The sequence below is a fragment of the Onychostruthus taczanowskii genome, unplaced genomic scaffold (assembly GCF_017590055.1).
Source record: "Onychostruthus taczanowskii isolate IOZ18803 unplaced genomic scaffold, ASM1759005v1 scaffold132, whole genome shotgun sequence".
Classification (NCBI taxonomy): Eukaryota; Metazoa; Chordata; class Aves; order Passeriformes; family Passeridae; genus Onychostruthus; species Onychostruthus taczanowskii.
Window position 1 is genome coordinate 1,216,924 of NW_024498485.1, and position 27,950 is coordinate 1,244,873.

The 27,950-nt window shown below is 41.1% G+C and overlaps 1 protein-coding gene across 1 annotated transcript; it reads left to right on the forward strand.

Moving 5' to 3' along the window:
- Positions 1 to 874: 874 nt before the first annotated feature.
- On the forward strand, positions 875 to 27,948 carry PCSK1 (proprotein convertase subtilisin/kexin type 1). Its single transcript, XM_041396901.1, has 14 exons — positions 875 to 1,191; positions 2,707 to 2,811; positions 6,234 to 6,344; positions 8,597 to 8,743; positions 9,233 to 9,309; positions 10,913 to 11,001; positions 15,029 to 15,201; positions 17,734 to 17,946; positions 19,123 to 19,223; positions 20,173 to 20,406; positions 21,555 to 21,712; positions 23,161 to 23,294; positions 24,870 to 25,031; positions 26,596 to 27,948. Exons 1-14 carry the CDS (start codon positions 1,009 to 1,011, stop codon positions 26,956 to 26,958), a joined length of 2,250 nt encoding a protein of 749 aa, XP_041252835.1. The 5' UTR covers positions 875 to 1,008; the 3' UTR covers positions 26,959 to 27,948.
- The last annotated feature ends 2 nt before the right edge of the window (positions 27,949 to 27,950 follow it).

Genomic DNA, 27,950 nt, shown 5'->3' on the forward strand with positions numbered 1-27,950 from the left:
CATAGTGTTGAAGCACAGACCTAAAACCAGCTTGCTAAAATTTACAGTCAAAAAGTTGGAAGAATCAAGAAATGAAATACAGTGCACCATAAAGTGAAGATGCTAAAAGGTTCAGTTTCTGAGGCAAAGGGCATTTAGAGAACATCAGGAAAGTTTTAGAAGCATTTTCTAGCACGTGGAAAGACAATGAAAAGGTAGAGGGAATGTTAAATAAAACTGAAGGGGCTGGGGAAATTCAGATGCAAAATGAAAATGTGCAAATAAGTGTTTAACAAATTGAAGTAACTGCTGAAAAAGTACAACGTGCAGACCACTGGATGCAATTAATAGAACAAAAGTTGAAATTATTTTTAAAGGAGAAATTGTACGAAATTAATAACTGTATTTGAGGATAAACATATTTGCCCACCATCGCCAGGGTGGGCAGGGTGCCCATTAATGCCGCACGTCTGTGGCGTGTCACAGGTGTCGGGGGACAATGCGCCGTAATCGTGCTGTGCCGCCCGCTGGGTCCCACTGGGTTAGAAGCCCAGATGAACAAAAAAAAGCTAAATTCACCTCGCACCGAGGCGAGAGGGGACGCGGGCTGGGGGCAGAAAACCCACCCGCGACGGGCTGGGTGCGGGGGGCGGGCGGGGTCCTCTGCTCGGGCTCACCCGCAATGATGGAAACCATCGCGCACCGGCACCCACCCGGCCCCCCGACCCGCCGGGCTTCGCCGCCGCGCCCCCGCCTCCATCCCGCTGGCTTCCGCGCTCCCCCCTCCCCGGGAATCACCTCCCCCCGGCTCGGGGGCCAGGTACACTTGACGTCAGGATGGCTGTCGTCGTTTTGACGTGTAAACACTCATTTCCATTCCGGCTCCGGAGGGTCTGTGAGCCTCGGGCAGCGGCGCCGGCAGGCAGGCAGGCAGGGCTCCCGCTCCGACCCCTCGCGCAGCAACGCGGCGCCGCATCCCGCCCGCATCCCGCCCGCATCCCGCTCGCCTCCCTCCCGCGTCCCGCGGCCATGGCCGGGCGGCGCTGGGCCGGCCGGTGCGCGGCCCTGGCCGTGCTCCTGGCAGCCTGGTCCCTGCCCCGAGGAGGCAGCGCCGGGCGGCTCTTCCTCAACGAGTGGGCAGCTGAGATCCCGGCCGGCCCCGACGCTGCCAGAGCCATCGCGGACGAGCTGGACTACGACCTGGTGGGACAGGTACGGCCGGGCGGGGGAGCGCCGCGCATTCTGCAGGATACTCCGCGGCGGGGCACCTTTCCCATCCCGCGAGGCTCCTTCCCTCCCCTCTCCCTCAAACTTGTGTCCGGCTGCCGCCCGCGGGGCTCCGGGGAGTTTAAAGCTCTCGGTCGCCCACCGCAGCCTCCCAGGGTCCGGGTCCGCCCCTGGCGCCCGGCCAGGGATGTCTCTCTCGGAGGGGACGAGGCAGGGCGACTCGGCTCTTCCTCAGGGGAGCGGGCGGGGACCTCCGGCTCTCCTTGACGGGAGCGGGCAGGGCGCTCCCGTTCTCCTTGGCGGGACTGGGCAGGGTCGGGCGGGAGGTGCGGCTCTCCCTGGAGGGGTCCAGGCAGGACAGCTGGCTCTCCCTGAGGAGACCGGACAGACTCAGGCAGGGCACGCCGCTCTTCCTCAGGAGACCGGCCGTGCGCCCGCCGTGCCTCAGGGGACCGGGCAGACCGACCCCGCCGTGCCACAGGGGACCGGGCAGGGTGCCGGGCTCTCCCCCGGCAGTTCGGGCAGGAGGACGAGAGCACGGGCGGTGTCGGCTGCGACCCCGCGCCGCCTCCGCCCCGCCGGCTCCATCGCCATCGCGGGGCTTCTCTCCAGCCATCCCTCGGGCGCTTTTTTTGGGATGCCGTGACGTCAGCGTTGTCAGGGATGAGTAACCGCCGTGAGGGAGCAGCATTCGTCTCACCTCCCGGCGAGGGTCCTGTGCCGGGCACGGCGTCCCCGAGCGCTGGGACCCTGCTGGCCCCGGCCCGGCCCCGTGGTCGGGGTCGCGATCAGCCCCGCTCCGTGCTAGCGGTGCTGTCCGCCGGCAGCCCCCTCTGGCCGAGCCCCGCGTTGGGGCACGGCGGTGTTCAACGCGCTCCAAAATCCGTAGGTGTGATCCCACCTGTGTGGGTTTGGTCCTTCTGCCTTTGTAGCCGGTACATTTGTCCCCACAGCTATCAAAGAGCCCGTCCTTAGGAGAGTGGGGTATTCAAAGTCAGCGGGGTGCTCCTGGCTTGCCCGGTGGCTGGCTGGATATCGAGCAAGTGAAAATGCTGCTGCGGTGGGTGCCTGCACAACCCAGCCCCGCAGTGAGGTGTCCGAATCCATGCAAAGCTTTTCACACCTGTCCAGGTGAAACACAGGAAAAGCAGATAAAACCGGTGAGCCACCTGCCCACCGAAATGTGGCCTTGCCAAGGTGTGTCCATGAGTGTAGTGGTCATTAGTGCCGGTGCTGTGTAACTTGAGTCCTGTAGTAGTAATGACTGCTCTTGAAGAGCCCAAATGAAATTACTCCCCCAGCTTCCTCTAGCAGCACACAGGCTGAGAGAAGCACTTGTTACTGGAAGAGTGCTTCCCTGTTTGGATTAAAATATCTACAGGCTAGTTTCTTGCTCTTTTGTCTTTAAGGCAGCTTGAATTCTTTCAGGTTTTGATTGTTGTTACTTGCTCACAGTGGGGAAATACTTCCTGATAATTAAAGCACGCCTGTGTCTTACAGATTGGATCACTGAAAAACCACTACTTATTCAGACACAAGAGTCACCCAAGACGGTCCCGAAGAAGTGCTATTCATATCACTAAGAGACTTTCTGATGATGAGCGGGTAAGTGTTAAACTCATTCTTTTTAATTTTTTTTTTTTTTATTCTGTCTCCTTACCGCTAGCTTCGTAAAGAGGTCACAGGCAAGCCTTCCTCATTTTGCAAGTCTAATATATTCAGCCATCCATACTCGTGCTGAATAATACTTAACTATCCTGTCATTCACAGGCAGAGTCTGACCCTCCCTCACCACATATTTTACAAGAGCTTTCCAAATTAAGACTTAAGATGTGCAGCTCCAGAATTTCAGATGTTGATATGCCACTGAAGAAAATGTGAACAGGGAACCAAGGGGCTGGATTCAAAGTAAAAAATCCATAGATGCACTAAGTTTAATTAGGCCACGTCTGTGCAATTACCATGTGAATTAGGTTTGATTTAAAGTGACTGAATATTAACTAAAAAAAAAGAAGCAGGGATAAAGGGCTGATGTTCTGTTGGATTGGCTTCTGCAACAAGCTAAAATCCCTTCTCAAAAGATCCATCACACATTCCAGACTTGCAGTCTTTTGTTACAATGATCTGCCACTGCAATCAGAGAGCAGGCAAACTGGAGAGGGGTCTAAGGTACAACCCACTGGTGAAGCAAACCCCTCGTTTGTCCGGCTTTATTTCAGAGAGAAGCATTTCTGTTTGCAACCATAATGAAAAACTGAGGTGCATGACAAATTTAAAGAGCAGACCAGAAAGCTGTCAGCCTCTCTTACAAACTATCTTCTGGGAAATGTCACAACAAGAACACTTGATTTTAAGATCAGCATTGTTGCAACAATCATTGTGACAATATGAGCTGTCCAAACCATGAAGTAACCTAGTTGTCAAAACCAGCAAATTATCATATAAGGACAAATCACTTCAGAATGAGTAATCTTCTATCTGGAGGTTTTAGATGCAAATGTCAGCTAGGAGGAAATATTCTGTGTGGCAAGACAGGGTGTTTGTTTTGCCTGTTTTGTTTCAAAAGTGTACAATCTCATCTATTTCTTTGCAAACAGGAACTGGTCTACCAGTTAAAGTAATAATCCTAACATGGGGATGTTCAAACATGCAGATTCAGTCTAAACTAGTTCCAATTTATGCCTAGGTATACGACCACATGTCCTAGGTCATCGTAGCACTATGCTCAGGATCAGAGTTTTGGGTCTCTCTCATTTTTGGGCTTACTGCACAAAATGAATCTCTTACACGGGGAAGAATGAGAGTGTTCAATGCATCACATTCTAAAATTGCAGCAGAATGGAAGTGATTGTGTTATATTGCTACCAGACATTACTGCATCCTTACATTCTTAGATTCAAAGTGCTGCAGGTGATTTGCTAAATTTACTCCAATTTCCATTTTATTTACCATCCAGTATGCAAATTAATTCCATGAATAAATGAGATGTAATTATGCATTATGGAAGTGTATAAACACAAAGCAATCATGTAGTGCTGTGTGGTTACACAGGGACCTTTGCTCTGAAGAGCTGCTCTTGTTCAGCAGCAGCCTACTTAAAAAGATTTAGATTCAACCTTTAAAAAGAGAGAGAAAAGGGAATCCTGTTTTTGTTCGTATAACGCCTTCATGAATTTTACGGTATGTTAAGTGTGAAAGTTGTGGTAAAACTTGGCTCTAATCTGAATATTTATCTGCTTCCTATAGTGTTTGTTGTAAAACAGATAAAGGCTGTGAGTACATTGAAGGGATATAATTATCTGGTTACCTAACTTCTTCTAGTATTTGCACTGGTTTCCAAATCTACTTTCTCGTGAGTAGATTTGAATTGAGAATTTTTTTACTGCTTTATGTGTCAGTGATTGGAGATTTGGCATGGGGCCTTCAGTTTTTGCTGGAGATGGATGGTTGGAACCTCACCCAGCTGAAGAGTGACAAACACTTTGCTTGTTTGCCTGACATATGTGCTTGGGAGTTTCAGCTCTTTTCCCTTCAGTGCACTTGCTCACCATGAAAAGAAATAACAAGCATGGAAGTTGTCAACTGCTAATTACTGTTGGGTGGTGAAGAGGTCAAACTTTGCTGTGGGCAGGGAAGAGAGATAGAGGCAATTGCTCCAACGTGTGCACAAGTATGTATGGCCTGAGATATCAATAGAGCAGTTTAAAATACCTAAGCTTGCATGGGTATATTCATCTTCTATGACCAAGGTTTGTAGGGGGTTTAGGACTAAATATATAGCAAAGAGAATAGTAAACATGCCTAATGCAGATACCATTTTAAGGGATTTATATTCTTGTAGTGAATTTTCATTAGGCTTTCATTAGAAAATTGCATTTTAATCAAATCATACTTTTAAATCATAACTTCTGAGTCATTATTATCTCATGTATGGTGATAGATGTCAGGATCATAAAGCTGCTCAATCACAGTAGATAAAAGGAACAGAATCTTTTCAGAGTTTGAAAGTAAAAGATTAGATCCAAGGCACCCTCCACATGAGGCTTGTCACAGGATCTTGGCAATCTTGCTGAACCCGAGTTTGCTTTGCCTGCTTGGAATTTGGGATGAAAAGGACCAACCATGTCTGCATCAGAGTGACCATAAAAGGACCAACTAATAATGTTTTATTCCCTTTCCAAAAAGAGCACACAGCACAGAGGGAGGCATCATCATCAGGATTTCATTTGAACTGGGTTCACTAATGCACTCAAGGGCGATACACATTTAAAATACAGCCTAGTGCCTTAGAGACTGCTGTGTCCGTGCACAGGGGCTGTGCAACCCATGTGCTGCTTTATCAAAGCATGTTGAAACATTTTGGCTTTCGGTTGCCTTAAGTGGAATTATGCCAGTGATGAAGTTAGTCCAACATTCGTAGCTTGCTAATTGACCACTCTTCAAAACACCACTAGGAAGGAGACTTGGAGGCCCAGCTGGTCTGTGAGTAACAGCATAATTATGATTGCTAGACTAAAGCCAGAGATAATCTTTCTTCTTTCCTTTTCACTCCCAATAGAGAATGAATAAAAGATAAGTAGGAGAAAGAAGCAGGCTGTGGTTTCTCTTTTTTCAATAAGCACCATTACTTAGATGACCTTCTGGCCATACTACATGGTTTCATTTGCTGTAAAAACCTTCCTTGTGTCATTCACTCCTTGTTTCAGTAAGCACCATTGCTTAGATGACCTACATGGTTTCATTTGCTGTAAAAACCTTCCTTGTGTCATTCACAGGAGTTCCTTGTTAACTTGTACTTCATAACTTTCTGTGAATTGATTCTACAGTATTGTGATTTCTCAAAGTTCTCTTCCCTAAATCTCACTGGACTACAGTTTAAATAATCCTCTTCTCTGTACTGAATGTTGCTCATTTTGCTTTAGGCATCAAATCAAAATCTCTCTGTGTGATGAAAGCCCTTATACTCCAGGTTAAGAGAGTCCCAAATTGAACAGGTTCACTCGTGATATTTTTGCAAATAATCGCAGGTGTCATGGGCAGAGCAGCAGTACGAAAAAAAGCGAACCAAGCGTGCCGCCGTGAGAGACTCAGCAGAAAGCCTTTTCAATGACCCTATGTGGAATCAGCAGTGGTATCTGGTAAGAATTTGTTGCCCTGTGGAACGAGGGAAGGTGACTGTGCCATCAGCTGCATTTTTTTACCAGTATCAGAGGGATTGCACCAAGGGGAATAAATGAAGAGTCCCTTTCCTTAGTGTATGCTGTAAAAATGAGTGATCTTTGTGCACAACAGAGGCAGCTTTCTCTCTTCCATGGAATGTCACTTCTACAAAGATTCTAGATGCCAATTCAGCTGCTATTTAATATGGGGGAGGGGGATGATATCACAAATTGTTAACAGCTAAAAACCACTTAAAAGATAATTTTCAAATATTCAAAGTTTTTTGTGTAAGAAGCCCATTACCGTATCTGAAGCTGGCCATCTATTTCTTCATTAAAATTGGTAGTGCAGAATACATACACCAGATCTGCATCTGCATGCATGTGACAAGCACCTTCAGCCATATGGACTATGATTTATATATTAGAGGGTCTCTAAAGATCACTCACATGCTCAAAACCTCAAGGAAAAAAAATTCCTGAGCTCCACAGTTTCTGTCTGCATGTGTCAAATGAGAAATACAGTCAATCATTTAGATTTTACATGGTTTCTTCCAAAAGCCTGTGTTTCCATTGTGCACCTAGCTACTTTCAGTACCTTCAGTCTAGGATTCATTGCTTCCACTCAGAATAGGGATGGGATTAAAGGTAGGTATAACAAATCAGAAAGAAAGGTCAAGCACAAATGGGGCCTGAGTGGCTGGAAATACTTTTCCTCAGTTCATCTCAGAGAAATCATACCAAACTCTAGATTGCTTCCCTTCTTTTGAGCTAGGGAAGATGAATTATGAACCACATAGCATAAAATATTTCCATGAAAACTCCTGCAGACTTATTTTGAACAGAAAAAAAATATTGTTATCTGTAAGAATTTAACTTTTCTTTGATCCAGAATGTCTGTTTGCTTCCTTGCCTGTATCCAAAAAAGCAGGACATTTCCTGATGTCTATATTAGACAAATACACAAACACACACATGATTCATAAAAGCAGTCAGGGGAAAAAAACATGTCAATGTTCTGCTCTCCAGGAGATTTAGTTCCTTTTCCCACTTACTTATGGTTTTCACTACTTTTCCCTCTAGTTTTCACACATGAGAAACAAAAACATACTGCTTAGCCTTGTTCAATGAACATTGAATTTTTCTGATTAAATGCATAAGTGTTAGACATTTTCTTCCAAAATATCTTCTTTGCCTTGTAGTGAATAACTGATTATTACCTTATTTTTATGATTTGATGGCAACAGTTTTAGCTCTATCCTGTGTACCTTCACACATCACCAGGAAAAAATATTATTTGATGGATAAAAGAGAACAAAGCTTGAAATCTCAAATAATTTCCTGAATGGAAGCAGTCAGATAGAGATAGCAAAATATAAAGAAATTTCATCCCCATAACAAATTTATTTTCCTAAACCTTGTATTTTATGCAGTATTTATTTGGAAATAAAGACATACAGAAAACCTGCCATCAGCCAATGTGATTGTGCACAGAGAAACAGAAAGAACATGCTTCTTTTTACATCCCTGCTTTTATGGGGGCTGTAAGCACATTTTCTAAATTAGATGTATGTACTGCTCCTTTAGTATTTGAGGGGGAAAAGGACCCATTTAAGAGATACTCTTCAAAAAACTTGCTGCAGAAGAGAAAGGTATCCATGATTCATACTTCCAGCTGATTTACCACAGGAACAGCAATGAGGGTAGTAAAGAGAAAATTGTGATTCAACACAGTTGTTCCCAACCAAACAACTACCTTAATTGTTTTACCCATTAATTATTTTGCTCTGGCTAACTTTAATGACCAAGGAGAAAATACATTTGGAGGGAATCCAGCTCACTGCACTGCAGGCACTGTCTTGGCTCCTCATCAAATGGAAAGAACAAACATTCCCAGGTCTGATTATTAACCCAGTGTTCCAAGGTCCATCAGTGCATCTCCACTGCCTAATTACCAAATTAAACTCCTTTCGCTTTCTGCTGCCTAATTACCAAAAATACAAGATGTTTTCTATTCAGAAGTGGTCTTCAGGGATATTCAAGCGGTGGGGTAAATTTTTCAGTCCCCCAAGTATTTGATTAAATTAATTTTTGTTTTGTTTTTGCAAAATTTGAGCGAAATACACAAGTTCTGGCTGAGATTGTTTCCAGCATCTTTAGAATATGACTTTGGACCTGTTTGGTATAAATGGATAAAATGCTGCTATATCTGAATCCATTCTGTCCCACAGCAAGACACAAGAATTACTCCATCCCTGCCCAAACTGGATCTCCATGTTATTCCTGTGTGGCAGAAAGGATTCACCGGCAAGGGAGTTGTCATCACAGTCCTAGACGATGGATTGGAGTGGAATCACACTGACATCTATGCTAACTATGTAAGTTTGAGCATTAGAATGCTATGGAATAGATTAACCAGTTGTAAATTTGATAAGCAGACACTCTTCCCCAGCTCATTGTCTGTTCTGCAAGTCAGCTCCTGCAGTAGAGAAACTGAAATACTTGCCTTAGGCATGATTTGGATCCTGGTCTGTGTCACAGGAAGCTGAATGTCCCTTAGCAATGGTAGAGGGGCAGATATTTTGTTGTTTTGTTTTTCCTTCAGTAAATTTAGTTCCCAGACACATTTTTCTGTAGCAGTTTAATGCTAAATTATTAAAGCTCCATGAAAAAGTTATGGAATTGTTAATGGCCAGCAAATTCTACCAGCTTGATTGCTGCCAGTATGAGTAAATAAATAGACTCACAACCCATTTTGTTAGCAATTTAGAAATGCCTTTTCTAGCTGTTGGAATTCATTCTGCTTTTTTTTTTTTTTTTTTTTTTTTTTTTTTTTTTTTTTTTTTTTTTTTTTTTTTTTTATGTAGGACCCAAAGGCAAGTTATGATTTCAATGACAATGATCCTGATCCCTTTCCTAGATATGACCCAACAAATGAAAACAAGTGAGTAGCTTCACAGCTGTCTGAAGAGAACAAAGCATCAAAGTGTTAGCTTGTGTGTTAGAAGATACAAGTGGAGAAATTTCTCTGTGGGTGTACTGTGGCAATTATTTTATAAGAGGAAGAATTTGTGTAAGAGAATCACTGCATGGTTGAGCTTGGAAGGGACTTATGAAGGTCATCTGCTCAAGCAGGGAGCTCTAGAGCCTGCTGCCCAGGATGACCAGGATGGCTTTGGAAAACTTCCAAGGAGGGAGAGGCCACAACCTCCCTGGGCAACATGTGGCAGCGCTCAGTTGCCCTCAATGTAAAGAATCACTATTGGATGTTCAGAAGGAGCCTCCTGTGTTCCACTTTGCAGGAGCATTCTCACATAACATTGATGTAAACATGGGGATAAAACTCCCAGATGAAGAACTTCATAATTGTAATCTCCCTGTGATGTCTTGAATTTCTTCATGTCGCGTGTAAGGTGCTGAGGTATTTCTGCAAGGTGAAAGGAATAATGTATTCTTGTGTTTCTGTGTGTTTCTGGAATGATAGCTCCCAAAGTATATTTTTACTTCAATTCTCTGCTTTGCTCTGGGAATCTAAAAAAGAAATAAAAAAAAAAAGGTCTCTAGATGAGTCTGTCAGACCTGGGCAAATCCATCATAGTCCAATTATGGATTTTGTCCATAAGAAAGAGAATAGGAGGGGCCTCCCTAGAAGCTGGTACGCAAAACAGTCAATTTCTTAAACAAATTAGAATGCCACTACTCAGTACAGATAGCAAGAAACTGATGCATTGGTTCCCTGTTTCCTATCAGACAATACAGTAGGATTCACAACATAAATCACTGTGTGAGGGAAAAAAGAAAGATCAGTCTGAGGATAATATATCCACGAATAAGACATTTGAAAAATGGCATTTCTACTTTGTTACAGTATTGTTTTAGAGAAAGAAGCCATTATCTTCTTGTTATGATGTCATTATCTCTTAAATCTACCTGTATTGTCTCTAATCTTTATTAATAAGTAAATGGAATTCAGCCCAGAAGCACTGAAGCATGTCACTGAATAACAATCTGCAGCATTACATAATGCAATGTTCTTACCTTGAGACTTTTATAGGAAGGCTTTCTGTAGTGAGGAATTAGAATCATCCATGGAAAAAGAAAATAATTGAATAGAAAAAACAGGGACATTTTAAAGGCTCACTTTCTGAAATCCTAAATAAATGCAGTCATTTAGAAAGTAAGTATCTAAACATGAGATAAAAAAATATTTGTATCATCTTTCTGTCTGAAGACAGCTTCTTAGGCCCATAATTTTATGCCACTTTTTCACTGCACTAAAATACTGATATCTGCAGTAAGATTAAAGAAAACATTTATCATCTCATGGAAATGTTCCTTTGAGCTAAAAGTAGGTAAAATTATATTTAATGAAGCTTTGGAGAAATAAGTATTTTTTGTTGTGTAGATACAACTCAAAAGCTCTTCAATAATTGCATTGCATTAATTGAAAGGAAGAATTTGAACAAATCAAGGTCCTTGATGAGTCTTTCTGAACAATACAACAAAGGTGCTATCATGTGTTCTTTATTCTTGCCGTATTTATTCAGGCATGGGACACGGTGTGCTGGGGAAATTGCCATGCAAGCCAACAACAGAAAATGCGGAGTTGGAGTAGCCTACAACTCCAGGGTTGGAGGTAAGGAAACAAAAATAATTAGATTTCTAATATGAATGGAAACAAGACAAATGCTGAGAGCTGCCAGATACCATTAATCTGAAAACTGAATGATTGGTCATTCTCGGAAAGCATTTATTTTCCAGTATTATAAGCTTCAAAATCCTGTCTAAAAACAGTGCTGAGTGACACCTGTACATGACAGAATTTCTTTAATGAAGTCTGCAATTTGGTTATGAATAGATAGATAGGTAGATAGATAGAATATGTAACAACAGCAAATTTAACAAAAATTAATAACATTAACAACAACAACAATGATAGCAACAACTTACACCTTACCTAGAGTTAAGACAGTATCTTTTAAGGAATGAAGGACTAATTACTTATTACTGTTTATCCAGGGAAGGAGAGGGATTGAGTAGAGTGAAAGTAGGAGTACACAAAACTATACCCATCAATATTTGCAGCATATTGTTTCCATTTACACAACCACATTCTAAAGACCATGTCAGTCAAGTCATGCAAACTGCTGTCCTTTTTGTTTCAACACCTTCCTTCTCGACTGTCACCACAAGTTAAATTTGAAAAAAAGTAAAGTCTTTCTTGCCCATCAATCAATATCGTACTTTTGTTTTTTAATCAGTGTAATCTGTTAGTTGCTGATTATTAAGTAATCATGATGCAAGTATCAGTTGCAAATGGTTATTTAGCTCCGAGGAAGTTATTTGTACAGTCCTTCTTTTTCCATTATTCCCTCTTTTTCCTTTTAAATGACGGGTGGCAATTGACACCCGTAACTGTCGTTCCCACCATTTCAGCGTGGTGTTTTGTCGGCTCCCAGTTACTCCACTGAGCTGTCATGGATGTCAGCTTTGCAGGTTGCCATTGCCATAATGCATCATGCTGTCATGATCTGTTTAAATAAAATATCTCACTCATAATATGAAGACGTCAGATTTTCAAAGGAAGGCAAAATGGATGAAGCTGCAAAGATGTCTGAACTCCCACTGTGCCCATATTTTAAGGCTCTTGCATCTACAGAGGAGGTTCTTCCACAGCTATTTGCATGTGATCTGTGCTCATTTGCAAATGCAAACTACAGATCTATGCGGGATGATTTATCTGGAAAAGGGAAATAACAGTAGGGAAAGCAGTCCAGCAATCCATATTACCCAGCAAGCAGCATACACTCGGGTGGGGGAGGAGGAAGAATGGAAAAGTTGAAAGAAATTGTAGGCTGTTAGATGTGACCAGACTGATTAACACCCAGACAGGGGTGTAAGAAAAATATGTTCAAAGAGCAGTGGAAGATAAGAGAAGTCTTCAAAAGACTCAGATAAATTTGGAGTGGCTAAATGCTGGAAGCTTTTTTGATGATCCCAGTTCTATAGGATTCATTTCTCCAGAGGCTGTTTTTTGTCTTTTTTTTTCTTTTAAATCCATGAAATGACACATTGCACACTTCTACTTGACATTAGTTCAGGATGACTTCCTTAAGTGGCTGTTTGCTTGTAGCAGTTGCCATATTGGACAAATCCAGTGGTCCACAGCCAGTGCCTTCTCTTTGACGGTCAGCAATCTCTGCTTCAGGGAAAGAAACCCTGACAATGTGGAATACCTTGCTCTCCAACCTTCAGCATCACATTTTGATTTAACTTTGCCTTGAGGGGTAAAACAAAACATCCCATTGATATTTTTGTTGTTTGGTTTCTGTGAAAGTACTGAGTTTAACAATCCTGAGTGTTCCCTCCAGTCACATCAAATGCCTGGCCCTGTTCTGCAACATTGACTGGCCTCTCCAGCACTTTGTGGCTGTGAGTACCATGGGCTTCCCTGTGCACTGTGTGAAGAAAAAATACTCTTCATGCCAGTTTTCAAAGTGACACCTTTCAGCGCCCTTTAACATTCACCTCTTGGTCTTTGTAGAGCTGAGAAATGTGTATCGATCACCTCTGGTATAAATCAGGGTATGTGTATTTTCGTGCATACCTGACTCTACCACTGTGTTATGATATTTCCATGGTGCTGCCATGGAAATTAAATTATTAAGAAGCTCCATTTTACAAAGGACTGGGCTGAGAGTTCATGCACCGTGACGTTTTGCTAAAAATAGCCCTTCTGCCAAGCAGATACATATATGTGTGTCTGAAATTACCTTGGGCTTTGTCTATTTTTGATTTTGTGGGACTGATGATGGGAGCAAGAATAGAAAAGAGTTTATGCAAGAGGATGTAATTGGAATCTGCTTACGGGAATATCACTGCAGTCATCAAATCCCTGAGTTGACTTGAGCAATCAGGATTTCTGACGATCAGGAAGGCAAGGCAGTGATTTTTTCCTTGAGCTGTTTTCATCAGTGTGGAGTCGTTGTTCTTGGGGGTTTTTCGGTTTTTATTTTGTTTTGTTTTCCCCTTATTACATTATTAATCTGCAGACTTGTCTTTTTCTGTGGGAAGAATGTGCACATTACTCCTCACATTCCCACTATCTCATTATGTGTTGCAAGCTCTCACCTGCGGCTTGCAATCGCTTTCACATAGGCAGATCTTTGCTGGCATGAGAGAATCTGGAAATTCTGAGCTAACAGAAAAAAAAAAAAAAAGAGTAATGAAACCAGTCTCAGTTTAAGACAAGCCTGGGTAAGTGGTGTTTTTAGTACCTGAGGCACAGGATATACCTTGGTGCTTTTCCCAGCTTTGTGAGTGATAGCGGAGCAGCTGTGGTAGAGCGGATTAACTCCTTTGTCTGATTTTAGCACTAATGAATATGAAATAATAAAGCTCAGCTTTATCTCGGAGGTATTAAGAGTATTAAGGGGTCAGCCATTCAGGAAAATAATTATGCTTGCAGTCTTTTTTTCCTCTGCTTGATAGGATAAAAAAAAAGAACAAGACACTGAGCTGCAAGGGTAAGGTGGGAGGTTTTTTGTTGTTGGGTATCTTTGGGTATTTTTTTTTTTAATAGAATGACTACATTTTGCCTGCTGTGCTTTGGCAAAATCTCCATTTTATGAAAAATACTAGAAAATGAGTAGTCATAATTCACCAGCTGCCAGCAATGGTGGAGCTGCTGTAGTACTAACCTGCCAAATCCAAGGGAACCCAGACATTTTTATTGCTTGTAAACACAGGCTGAATCCTGACTGAGGTGACTCTTCTATTGCTGCTGTTGTTGTAAGAGCCATGCCACAGTGGGAATTTTGCCAGATTTCTCCTTTTTCTGCTGTCTTCCAGCATTGGACAGTAGTAGCAGCCCCACTGCAGAGCTGTGGCTTTGCATAGCAAAGGAACCAGTGCAGATGAACCACTGCCTGCACCTGAATTTTAAGTACCACTGAGTTCAGGCTTGCTCTGAAGGAGATTAGATCATGCAGCTCCTAATAAATTGTTAATGACTAGATATCTCTGCATTGCTCACAGCAGAAAAAAAAGTGGCAGTAGAAAAACAGTGAGGTTTTTTTTTTTTCCTTTTTCTGTGATGGAGATTGAAGAACTGGTGAAATTGCAGTGTCACAGAGACAGCAAAACCTTTAATGACTGTTAGGAACAAGTGCTTTGGTCAGAACACTCAGAACTACATCTTTGAACTAAAACTCTTAGAACTCTTACAGATAAAAGTAATGTTGGTAAAACCTATTTAATTTCAGTGGCATTTCAGCAGTTTGAGAAGTCTTTGTTGCAGATCTAAGAGAGAAGAAGGAGGAAGAAAGAGAATGCAATAAGTAAAAAACAGGAACAGTAAGCAAGACATCTTCTTTGGTCTCTGTAGAAGGAGAGAAAAGAATAAATAGGAGGCTAAAGAGATTTTAAGGGTTTTTAAAATTATTTTTGTAGAGGAACACTGAGCTTTGTATATAAAGTCTAATTGTACTGTTTTACACTGACAGGAGTTTTCTTCAGTACTTTTTACTTGAGCAGTAGTCAGCTGAGGTTGCAGTAGTTATGGCTTAATTTTACTGGAAACATTAAAAACAGTTAACTAAGACAGGGAGGAGGGAACAGAAAGTAAATCCAGTCTGCTTCTCTTTTTTTATTCCCCTGTGAAGGTATCCGAATGCTGGATGGAATAGTCACCGACGCTATTGAGGCCAGTTCAATCGGTTTCAATCCAGAACATGTGGATATTTACAGTGCAAGCTGGGGCCCCAATGATGATGGCAAAACTGTGGAGGGACCTGGGAGACTGGCCCAGAAGGCTTTCGAGTATGGGATAAACCAGGTATGGTACTTCAGGGAAATATAAAGCAAAAAATTTGGCGGAGAAGAGAGTTTTAGAATGGTTGATACCAGAGAAAAAATGAAAATGGTTTGTGCTGTCTTTGCTCAAATACATTTGAATGGGCACAATGTATTTTAATAGTGCAGGTGAGAGAAATTTCCAGCCAGAAAGGACTTTGAGGAAACACCATCAGGGCTTTCTAAACTGGTTTTTAATTGCTAGTCTCCATGGATAAGCTTTTTTTTTACATCTTAATTTTGCTGTCTTGGTCTCACCCTACACCCACCCTTCTCTGCTGCTTGTTTTACACTGAACAGTAATTGGATTTCTGCACTGAAAGCCCATAAAATTTAATACAAAATTTCTGCTTCATGAATATTTTGCTGTGTGAAATAGTGATGCATTTTAGCACCCTGTGGATGAGCTTGTATTGTGCTAATTGCATTAATTTATAAATTGGTGCATGTCACGATCCAATTAAAATGGAAATAGTACAAATGCATGATGAGGAATACTGGGAGCAATATTTTTATGGGTTTCCTTTTTTCATGTTACACTCCTTGGATCTGTTGGGTGATAAATAGGGTGGAAACCGAGAGCTGCCATGAACTTATTAATAAACTATTCTAGCTCTTGCCAGTGAGGTGAAAAGATATCTAAAGATGGACAGGTACAATAAAGAGAGGAAGACTGAAGCATAGAGGGGAGAAGAGAGAAATAGCTTGAAGGACAAAGAAAAAGAATATTTTGGATAAAGGTCAATTAACATCAGTAGGCAGAAGGAGAAAAAGAGAGAACAATTTAAATGCTGACAGCTGAAAAAGACAATATGAGGGAATAATGGAGACAGAGGAGAGAGCTTGTAACAGGTTATATGCCTATAGGTAGGTAGCAAGAGCAGAGGGAGAATTTAAGGTGAAAATTAGGCAACAAATATTAATTGGTCTTACTCTGAAAAGGCAGGGTCTTTGGTGGAGAATATATATTTTTCTGCAGAAAAGTGAAAATTAGGCACAAATATTAATTTGTCTTACCCTGAAAAGGCAGGGTCTTTGGTGGAGAATATATCTTTTTCTGCAGCTTGTTTTATTTCTAATGGGGAACAAATTTACCCATTTGTCTCTCAGGATTCAAGGATTCCTTTTGCAAAGGTCTGTGTGGTTTCCATTCTGCTTAGAGTCAGCCAGTGCTGGGATTGACAACAGCTCTATTCCCTGGATCTTCACTGCTGCTCAGGTGAAGCACCTGAGCACAGCCTTAACCTGAAGAACCAAGGAAGAGTTGCCATCACTCTAAGTGGAATCAGAGCAGGTGCTGGGATACACCAGTGCTTTTCTGGACTGCAGCCTTTGCTCTCAAAGATGCTATATGATTTTCTGTAGTTGATGTGGATTGTCTTTCCAGATTTAAAACCTATTTCACAGAGTACATCTTATTTCTCTTTGCTTTTCATGGTTTAAGTGCTGCAAATATCTTATCATTTGCATAAATAACTTCAAATTTCACCTGAGTGGAATGATTAAAAAAAAAAAAATATTCCCTGGATCTTCACTGCTGCTCAGGTGAAGCACCTGAGCACAGCCTTAACCTGAAGAACCAAGGAAGAGTTGCCATCACTCTAAGTGGAATCAGAGCAGGTGCTGGGATACACCAGTGCTTTTTTGGACTGCAGCCTTTGCTCTCAAAGATGCTATATGATTTTCTGTAGTTGATGTGGATTGTCTTTCCAGATTTAAAACCTATTTCACAGAGTACATCTTATTTCTCTTTGCTTTTCATGTTTTAAGTGCTGCAAATATCATTTGCATAAATAACTTCAAACCTCACCTGAGTGGAATGATAAAAAAAAAATGTATTGCAACTGCTGTGGAATATTAAATGTGCCTATATTAATAATGAACAACACATACAATTTTGCTTGTCACATGAAACATATTCTTTTCTGCTGAAGAACGAGTAGAGCTTAAGAATGCACAGTGATGCATGTTTCCTCTGTGATAGCTGTGATGTTTTACATGGCTATACCTGGAGGCTGGTGATGCTGACCCACGGATCTGTTAGAGAAGGGAGGGTTTTCAGTGTATGCATCACTTATACTCCTCACCCATACCTCTGTGAGCACAGGAAACGAAAATTAAATAACCCCAGACAAACTTGCGGATTTTTTTTAAAGGCAAATTCTTTTTCTAGATATAGTGAGGATCAAACAGCAACATGTGGAAAAATTTACTCATTGAACACAGACTGTTTTTAACTTGAAAACCTGAGGAAAGCTGCTGTATCAGGAACACTAAACCTAGGCCAGTGAGTCTAAGAGTTGTGCTGTGGGGTGAGCAGTAGGGTATCACAAACAGCTGGTTTATTCTGTCTCTGTCTCCTACAGTGCTTATGGAAATTGCTCCTCTCCTATGTTTGCTATATTAGGCTTTTGGGGGAAAGGAGTTTTAAGGATACATTGTGAGATCCGAAATCTCTTTGATAATCATTCATTATTTCTTTTTTTTTTTTTTTTTTTTTTTTTTTCCCCCCTAGGGACGAAATGGGAAAGGCTATATTTTCGTGTGGGCTTCAGGGAACGGAGGTCGTCAGGGTGGCAACTGTGACTGTGATGGTTACACTGATAGCATCTACACCATCTCCATTAGCAGTGCTTCTCAGCAAGGGCTTTCTCCCTGGTATGCAGAGAAGTGCTCTTCAACTCTGGCCACAGCATACAGCAGCGGGGATTATACTGACCAAAGAATTGTAAGTTGCTTTTACCAGTTTCAGAACAAATAGAAAGGTATGATATATGCAAATAATAAACAAACCTTTTAAATGCTTGGTTTAGAGTGCCTGCTTTGTGTTATGTGCTTAGTGCTTTTGTCTGAAAACTTTAAGGGATTTGTAATCCAAAAAGGGATTGTGTTCTTCTATTCTTCTACCTTAAAGCAATGATTAAACAAAATCATTGTGTCAATGCAGTTAAATAAACCTGCTGAATTTGTCTGCGGTTTGTGAGCACTATTTGTGCATGAAAGTGGTCTCTGCATGCGTTGATATGGCACCATTCTTCACAAAGGGCAAATGAAGAGAGATTGAGAGTAAAAAGAAAACCTGTGATGTCAGGGCCACTGTAATACCTTGTCTTATATTTTTGAAGACAGGAAACAGCAGCGACAGTGCCTCCAAACCTTCCAAACTCGGCAAGCAGGCATACCAGTCTGTGTGCCTTCCTTAATTGTGCTGAAGAAAATTGCCGTGGCACAATAATGCTGAAATACCTGTAATTTCTGTCCAGCCCTAGTGGATGCTAATTTTACAACACACTGCACTGATGGGGATTAAAAGAGTGTCATTCCAAGTTAGCCTGGAGATCAGTCCTTACTCTGTGGCTTCTCTTTATAGTCGAGATTTAGATAAATGGGCTGATGAGTTTGGTGTTTATTCATTACAAATTATAGTTCTTCTGCTGAAGAGGGAGCAGAACACCAATGCTAATCCTATGAGTGATTTCCTAGTAAGCAGTAATTTTGAATGTTCTAGGCCCAACACAATGATCTGTTTTCATGAATCACCAGTAAGCCTGAAACACTTATTGTGAAACCTTTAGACTAAAATAAGATATTCAGAGTGGGAGTATTTTGTTCCAACAAAAAACGTTTTGATACTAAAATTATAGTTGAAGTAAAAAGAGTGGATTGAAATATGAACAGATTTAAAAACTCATCACTTTTTTTGCTGGTGAGGAGTGTATTAATACGCACCAAGTAAGGGGCACATAGTTACATTTGTGAGTATGGATACAACAGTATTTACAACTGTTTATTTATGCTTTTTTGGCTTTTTCTTTGGTTTTTATTTTATTTTATATGCTTTGGCTTGGTTTGGTTTGGTTTGTTTGTTTTTTTTTTTTTTTTTTTTTTTTTAATTTTCTGTCAGACAAGTGTTGATCTGCACAATGAATGTACAGAAACTCACACAGGGACCTCTGCATCTGCACCTCTGGCAGCAGGAATTTTTGCTCTGGCGCTGGAAGCAAAGTAAGATGTCACACCACAACCTTTGAAACTTCTTTCCCTCACTGCCTTCCCCAAAATGCCTGCTTTAAGAGGCACTACCTCATACTGCAGCTCCACTTTTTGTCAGACTTGCTCAGGCTGATGACTAAAAATGAGCAGCTACTTGCCCCAACACCTTCCTAGAAAAGCAGGACCAATGTGAATAAATCATGATGACTGAGGAATATTTTGTGGGTTGGCAACAGCATTTACTGATTCATGGTTAGATGCACCTAAAAGTGAGTGTGCACAGGGATTCAGGAGAATGTGATTTGAAGACAATAGGCTGCAGGAGTTTAAGTTAAGCCTCAACCAATTTGCAGGAGCATTTCTGCCAGTGATGAGGCATAAAAGAGAAGGGGCCCAAGTCTGTCTGTCAGAGCAGGCAGGGAGCAGCCAGGTTTGGATCCTGTGGGGCAGGTAGTCAGAATTTAGGCCTTGGAGAAGCTAAGAAAGAGCAGGACAATGACTTTTTTCCACAGAAAACACTTTAGGCAGTAGTGCATAAGTTCAATGCTTGTATCTTGTAGATTCAGCTCCATTTTCTACTGCACACCCCTTTGGTGACAGGAGCCTATATTAAATATTAGATATTAAAAATTAGATCTTTTAAAGGGTAGACTGCGTCACAGATGGAATCAAATACAGAGGTTCTAAAAAGATGGGTGGGAAATTCTAGTCCCACTAGCTAACTAAAAATGCCTGAATTGTTTTGGAGGATTGGACTCTATTCTTGCTGGATACCTGTTCTTCATGGACACAGAAATCTTGTCTGCCCAGAGAAGTATTGTGAGGATAAGTGCAACCTGCTGTGTGTTGTAAAACAGTGGGATGCCGTATGCATTCAAAGCACGTTCTGTTTCAGTTTAATAATTGATAGAAAAATGACAGATAGCCCTGAAACAACTAACCAGGAACATTTTCCAAACAGCCCAGATCTAACGTGGAGGGATATGCAGCACTTGGTAGTGTGGACCTCAGAATATGATCCACTGGCTGGAAATCCAGGATGGAAAAAAAATGGAGCAGGACTGATGGTCAACAGCCGATTTGGGTTTGGGCTACTCAACGCCAATGCCTTGGTGGATTTAGCTGATCCCAAGAGATGGAAAAGTGTACCAGAAAAGAGAGAGTGTATTGTCAAAGACAAGAGCTTTGAACCCAGGTAAGGATTTGCATTACCAGTTACCAAGCTGGTGCCCATTGTAATAAAGCCTGAAGGATCATATTCTTCACAGATTACTCTGAAGAGGAATAAGGGACTTCTTTTTATTCATTTAGTTTTGCCAGACTGTAGTCCCCAGAGGCAAGCTAGCAGCTTTGCTTCCTGGTTTGTTTTTTTTAGTGTAAGACTGATGGAAATTACTAGCATGAAGCCTTAACAAAGACTAAGATTATTATGTCTGCTTGTGCAGACAGTGTATAAAAGAATGATACTGTGAGGCTGAGCCCAATCAGCAAGGCTGTAAATTTTTAGAAAACCATCAGAAGACAGATAAAAAGATACTGATGTCTCACAAAGATGTTTTAAAAATAAAAGTGTCTGTAATGGGTGTAAGCAATTCTTCTCCTGTGACAGGCTTGTGTATGTTGTAATCAAGGTGATATATTGAACTTTAGTAATGTCTGCAGCATTTCTCTTACAAAACACAAGTGTGTCAAAGGCTCACTGAAAAGTCTTATGATCCACGTGCCAACAGCAAAGCGAGCCTGAACAGAGAGATTAATTATCATTAGTCATTGAGCTGGTTAATCAATAAGGATATCTAGACTCTTTGTCTCTACATGTTCGCATACGGATTTTTATACAGAAAAAATTATCTATTTCAAAGGCTGAAATTATACCATATGAATGCAACAAAGGTCTGTCTGCAGAAACATATTGCAGTGTTTTGGAGAGTCACTGCTTGGCAATCTTATTATTTATGCTATTTCACTATCAAATTGTTTTTATGGACTGTGTTTCACAGGATGTTGGCCCACTACTGATGTATGCCACACTTGCTCTTTATGTATTTTTATTGCAGTCCTGCATGTTACATTATGAAAACAAAGATCCCATGATACTGAGCTTAGAATTATTTATGTGGAGATTTAGATACCCATTCTATTTGGAAGTAATGGGAACTGTGCAAAGAAAGCTATGCAGTCTCTCTCTGCACAGACCATGAACAGCAGGCATTACCTTTTTTTATTGAGCTGGCATTGACTCTTCCTTTCTCACCTTTCTGAAATGGCTGTTAAACGTGCCATTCATGACCCAGAATCAAGAGTTCCTGTGGGTAATAAAAAAAACTACTTTAATTTTGACAGATTATTAAGAGCAAATGAAGAAGTCATTATTGAAATTCCCACAAAAGCCTGCGAGGGTCAAGAGAACTCCATTGCATCTCTGGAGCATGTGCAGCTCGAGGCAACGATTGAGTATTCCCGTAGAGGTGATCTGCATGTCACTCTGGTTTCTCCATCAGGTACAGGAGGCAAAGACACATTTAATTTGTGTTGCTGTAGTGTGTAACATTTACTTCATAAAAAAAAAAAAAAAGTGGTTTTCAGTGGTTAAAGAGAGCTACATATATCATTGGACAAGTCCAATGAGGATAAAGCATCCAGGGAGCTATAGAGACGCCTCTCCAACCTTCACCTGTTCTGGGTTCTTTTTGTGAAAAGGGGTTTGAAAATCATCCTTCAGAAAATGAAGGCACAGAACATTTCCACAGAGAGAACTGGACCTAGGAAACCTCAGGGCTCCTGGCAGACAATGGATTATAGATCAATAATTCTTATCAGACTTCCTGTGATTTAGCAGACTAATGGAAAACTGAGGATATCTGATTCCTTAGGTTTCATTTCATGCATCTCCCCACCGGGGTGTTTAGAAAAAACAGTCTTTCTGTTAGGTACCTTAGTACAACTGTACTAAATGAGCTAGAATATGTCAAGCTGTCTTGACAATGTCCTGAAACAACATAATAAGACCCAAAAAATTTATATATATTATAAACAACTAAGAGTAAAGTCTGTTAGATCAACTGGTATTAAAAGGAAAAAAAAAAAGACTAGGTTTGACATATGAATTTAAATATCAGGCTGATCTAATTTTTCTGTTTCTAGGTAGCAATCATCAAGTACTGCTGCCTCCACTGCACTATCATTTTGCTTTCATGGTTAAATTGTTTTTCCTTTGTTTCTTGCTGCTTTTCTACTTTCCTGCAAAGCATTAGTAGCAAATGTATGTCATTCCTTTTCTATATTTATGGTGTTACCTTTAAATATATTTATAAATTGTGACAAGGCTCCTTGGGACTTCACTGCTCCTTATTATGTAAATATTGCTCCCTTGCTTTTTTTCTTGTACGTAAACAAGCCAAACAAATTTCCTTCTGTGCAGTAGAACCTCTTTTGCTGCAGAAATTCTTTGTTAGCTGCAGCATTTTTGTAATAATAACAATGCAAATGCATTTTTTCACCCTGTTGGAGGACCAGGCTGTGAAAATATACCTCCACTCACCAAAAAAAACCCTGAACCAGTGATGAAATCATGATTGTGGTTTCATTATACTGCATGAGTTTTACCTTCAAAATTTCCATTTCAGGAGTTTTTTGAACAGCTCATAGGTGGGAAAGATTGGCTGTGCCTGGCATCTTCTCCTTATGCTTATTTTATGTGCATTCACTACCTTTTCATGCCAGAGATAGAACACTGAACAAGATGTACCTTCTTGGTGTGACCTAACAGCTTGTGCACTCCTAAGCACGGCTGTAAAAATAATTACAGGAGCCACTGCTAAAGGAGGCACTGCTGAGCAGTGTGCTTTCCAGGTCACCTCTGCTCTAGGCACTGTGCAAGCTGACAAGTATGAAAAGCAGGAACAGGCGGTGCACGGACAATCAGAGTGTTGATCTTGCACCCACACAGGGACCAGCACTGTCCTACTGGCTGAGAGAGAGAGGGACAAGTCTCCCAATGGCTTCAAGAACTGGGACTTCATGTCTGTCCACACCTGGGGGGAAAATCCAGCAGGCACCTGGATTTTAAGAATTACTGATATGGTGAGTATGCCTGTATGCTAACTGGCTGTGTTTGGGAGCTAACACAGATTAAATGCTCACTCATCACTACAAAGCATGTTGAGTAATGAGCCTGCTCATTAAGCAAGCCAAATGAGAGGTTATTTAAGATATCCAGCTGGGTTAAGGACTAAAGAAAAAAGGTAGGGTCAGATTTTCTTGTTCTTTACCTACACGCAAAGCACCATTCTTGTTCCACTGGCCTGTACCTGTGAAAAAAAAATTCATGCCTGTTTATTTCAGATGCAAGTCACCAAAATTAATCACTTGATGAAGTTTTCTTTGATTCTTGGATTGAAACATGAAATAAAAGGAACATATGGTCAACTGGAAATTCTTTTTTGCAGAAAACAGCACAGCATGGATCTAGTCTTCTCTTGGTCCATGTGCATAGTTTTCATTAACTGAGAACCTTTTGAATTAATGATTTTTGGAGGATCTCAGGGACTTATTCTCATGTATACATTTCCCTAATTTCTTGCTGAGAGTATCTAGTGCTGAACAACATTTAAGAATTAAAGCTAAGTAGTCTACAGATATGAAATAAATCAGTTTACTAAAGCCACCTGGGGATATGGATTGCAGCAGCAAGACACCAGAACTAAGCTGCTTGGTGGGCAACTGAAAAATAATTTCCTTCAAAGAGAGAGTGATCAAGCTCACTCATCTCATTGAAGTTGTCTGTTCATAAGCTTGTCCTTAGGGGTCAGATCTTGCCAAAAACTGAAAGCTTCCTGTTAGCCACTGAGCTTTCAGCCCCTACTGGCCTCAAATTGTAAACAGGAGGGTTTTGCCATAGGAGGGTTTTGCCAAGAGCTGAGCAGGAGTAAATATTACTATCAGCAGTGTAGTGTTAATGCTGCAGGCTTATAGATAGCCCCATGGTTACAGATATCCTGCTCTTTGAATGCATTTTTGTGGAACAAAGGTAAGAAGAGCATTTTGTTTGTAAATTAGCTCTCATTTCAAGTGAGAACTTCCTGAAGCTTACAATAAAGCAAGATTTTCGTCCTCAAGGTGTAATACACTCTTTCCTCACCTTGTTTTTTCTTTACTTGTCTCTTCCACTTCCTACTTCCACTACTACTTCTACTGCCACCAAAATTTATAAATAAACATTTGCTGTTTGCTTCCACACACTGTATTTCAGATTGCTGTTATACACCACATAATAACAAAGAATTGCATTTCACATATAAGGAAGTTACCAAGGAATGGCCTAGTGAACAAGTTCTAATAATGCAAAATACTACTTCAGTAACTTCTAGCATTCTGTGTTATGACAAAATTCTATTGATGCTTACATGATGAATTAATAATTATGTTACATCAAAATGTGGATATTTTGAGTGTGTAAGCTATTGTATTAAATCCCACACTCTAATATACTCTGTCTCTACTACATCTGGGGTTTTTATGCTTATGAATCATACTCTTTAGGTAGGTATTGAAAGCCTGATAATTTGCTTTGGTCGCTTTTGTGTACTTTGCATTCAAGTGTCTATTTTGCTCTTCTGTGTCCTGAGAGCCTATTCTGATGCCACGCTTGTTTTTCAGTCCAGGCGAATACAAAATGAGGGGAGGATTGTAAACTGGAAATTGATTTTGCATGGCACTGCTACCCAGCCTGAACACATGAAGCAGCCACGTGTGTATACATCCTACAATGCTGTGCAGAATGATAGAAGAGGAGTGGAGAAGATGACGGATATTGTAGAGGTAGGGTTATGTAACATTTATTACTTATGTGCTTTTTAGTTTATAAAAAAATGTTGGGGATTTTTTGTTTTTTGTTTGTTTGTTTGTTTTTGGTTTTTTGGATTTTGTTTGTTTGTTTGTTTTTTGTTTTGTTTTGTTGTGTTTTCCTAGTAAGAAGACACATTTTTATTTTGTATTCATTTCATCTAACTCCTGATTTGTTTTGAGTGTATATCATAATTTTGCCCATGTCAACAACTGATATTTTTATTAGTCTCTCTGTTTCAAATTGCAAAATCTAAGGGGTTTAAGATGATAACAGGAAATTGCTCCTACAGAAAGGAACTCTGTGGCTAATGCAGCTGAGTGGTGGAAGGAGGGAGGAAGACACCTCTGACAGACACACTAAATTTATATAATTCTACTGAGAACACATGTCACATTCTCAAGGAACTTTGCCTGCTGGAGTGTTTCCAGTGAGTTTGCAAGGAATTTCAGGAGCAAAGGGCTTGACAAAAGTCAGGGACTTGCCAATTCAAAAGGTTTGGCTCAGTGGACCTGTTGCTGCCCGATGTTTTAGCACCCCTGTTTACCCTACAGTGCTCTAAAAATACGACAAGGCAGGGTGACCCTGGGTTTCAGGATGCACAGGATGGTAGTAATGCACATTTTCATAGTGCTTGAATGCGTCAACAGCATCAGAAAATAATCTCATCACATCCAATTGTCTCCCCATTAAGTAATTAGGACATCCATAAAGCACAGATAGTTTAACCTTCCTCAGACAGGTTATGAAAGGTGGGTGTGATAATGGCCTCTAAATCCATTACATAAATGTCCCCAGGTCTGGCAGCCAAGGGCAAGAAAACAAATGGGAAGAAAGTGAAAGTGGATTCAGCAGGGGCTGTAGGAGAAAATGGGTGAACGTGGTAAAAATTACATGAAGACAAAATGAGTGTTCAGTTAGAAATACAGCTCTAGGTTGAATGAGGAAGCTCTGCAGGCATATACTAGCGTTGATATAAGACCATGCCTCTCACCAACTGCTCTGTGAACCTATAATGGGGCTGAGTCTTCCAAAGGCTCCTAGGAAGGTGTTATGACCACCAATTAGCCATACTAGACCGTCTTTTTCTCAGGTAGAGATCATCTACAGAGAAGGTTTTGTGGAAACACTGGTTCCATCCTTTTCCTGAGAGCGCAAGGCACAATCAGAACTGCCACCACCACTGCATATATGTTTCCTTCATTTAGAGTGCTGTGTCTCGTGACATAACCAGAATTATCTCTTAAGACGGACAAATACTGCTATAAAATGAGGTGTTGTCTCCTTCCAGTGTGGAATCTGAATTTATAAATACCTATATTGTAGGAGGATTTGATATCTTATACAGTGTAGTCCTATCAAAAGCTTGTTTTGGTTGACAATGGTCTGTTTGTTTTCTAGATGCCCAAGTGGTTCCTGAATGAAAAAAAATAACAAATTTTTCCCACACTTAGGTGGAGACCACCAACCAGAGCAAGCCTTAATCCAGTCAGTCTTTCATTGACACCTGACCTTTTTTCATGCTAATCTGTATTCTAGGACCATACCACACTGGAGAGCCTGAGTGAAAAACCCAAGGCCACAGAAGACACCAGCAGCAGCAGTGACAAAGCAGAAGATAAAATCCCATCAGAAGCCATGCTGCATTTACTGCAAAGTGCTTTTAGCAGACAGATGGATCAGAAGCAGCTGCCGAAGAAGACCGCAAGTGAGAAGTTAAACATTCCATACGAACACTTCTATCAAGCCCTCAAAAAATTGAACAAGCCCTCCCAGTTAAGAGGCTCAGAAGAAAGTCTGTACAGTGACTACGTTGATCTTTTTTACAATGCCAAACCTTACAAGCATAGAGATGATAGACTGCTGCAAGCATTGGTTGATATCATAAATGAAGGAAATTAACTGTAGGGTATGGCACTGAGTTGGAAATATTCGTTCTCCCCACCTGTAGTTTTTTTTCCAAAGTCTGTGTATGCTCTAGTTGTGTGATTGCTGCTTTGATTGCTTCATATTTAATACAAATATCAAGGAAGGGAAAAAACGGGTGTGAGGGGATAAGATAGCAAAATTACACTTTTTAGTATTATCCTTTTTCAAAATCTTTCTTCAGAGTAGATTTGCCCCCTCAGGCATAAAATGCAATAGTACTCCCCTGAAAACCCTAATACTCTATTTTAAACAATTTTCACATTACTTATTCTTTCACCCTCTTCACTTAAGCATGCAGTAGGATGAATTACCTGAATTACCAAGCAGTTTTGAACCAAACTGCCAAAGCTATGGGGATATATTCTCATCCATGGATTTGTCATGAATATTGCAGTCTTTGTTATACTTGTCATTTATTCCGATTTAATACTTGCAGCCAGTACTGCTTCCGTCCATAGGTGTTTTGTTCCTTCTCCAAACAATGCTCCCTTGCCCTTCTCTTCTCCTGTAGAGGAACATCTGGGAGGCTGGGGTTGGACTGGGGCATCAGTGAACACTGATGAAGTTATTCACAATCTAGACTACAGACAGAAACACGCTAATAAAAAAGAACCCCCACTGAGGCATCCCAGACCATGGGATGGAATTCTCTCCGGCAGACTTGGAACTTACCCAAGTGAAGTGCCTGAATTCTGAGCCTGGTCTTTCTAGGCCCTACGGGTTTAACGAGGACAGGGTCTCACTTCAGAGCACTTGGCTTTCCCTTCACCAGTTATGAGTCACCTGATGGAGTACTTGATCTATTTGTGTCAAATATATGAGCTTTGGGCTCCAACCTCCTACCTGTGGAGCCTCAGTCAGGTCTCAAAATTAGTACAAAGCTGCTTTCTGAGATGCCTACATCTGCAAATAGCCAGGCCAAGTGGAACAGAGAGGCTAGCTGTTGCAGAAAAGTCCACCCAAGG

Bases quoted from the DNA above. Each gene is read 5' to 3' on its own strand.
- PCSK1 (XM_041396901.1), top strand. From the start codon at position 1,009: ATGGCCGGGCGGCGCTGGGCCGGCCGGTGCGCGGCCCTGGCCGTGCTC. The intron at 15,202-17,733 runs GTATGGTACTTC...TTTCCCCCCTAG, and splicing joins TCGAGTATGGGATAAACCAG to GGACGAAATGGGAAAGGCTA. The intron at 19,224-20,172 runs GTAAGATGTCAC...TTTTCCAAACAG, and splicing joins GCTCTGGCGCTGGAAGCAAA to CCCAGATCTAACGTGGAGGG.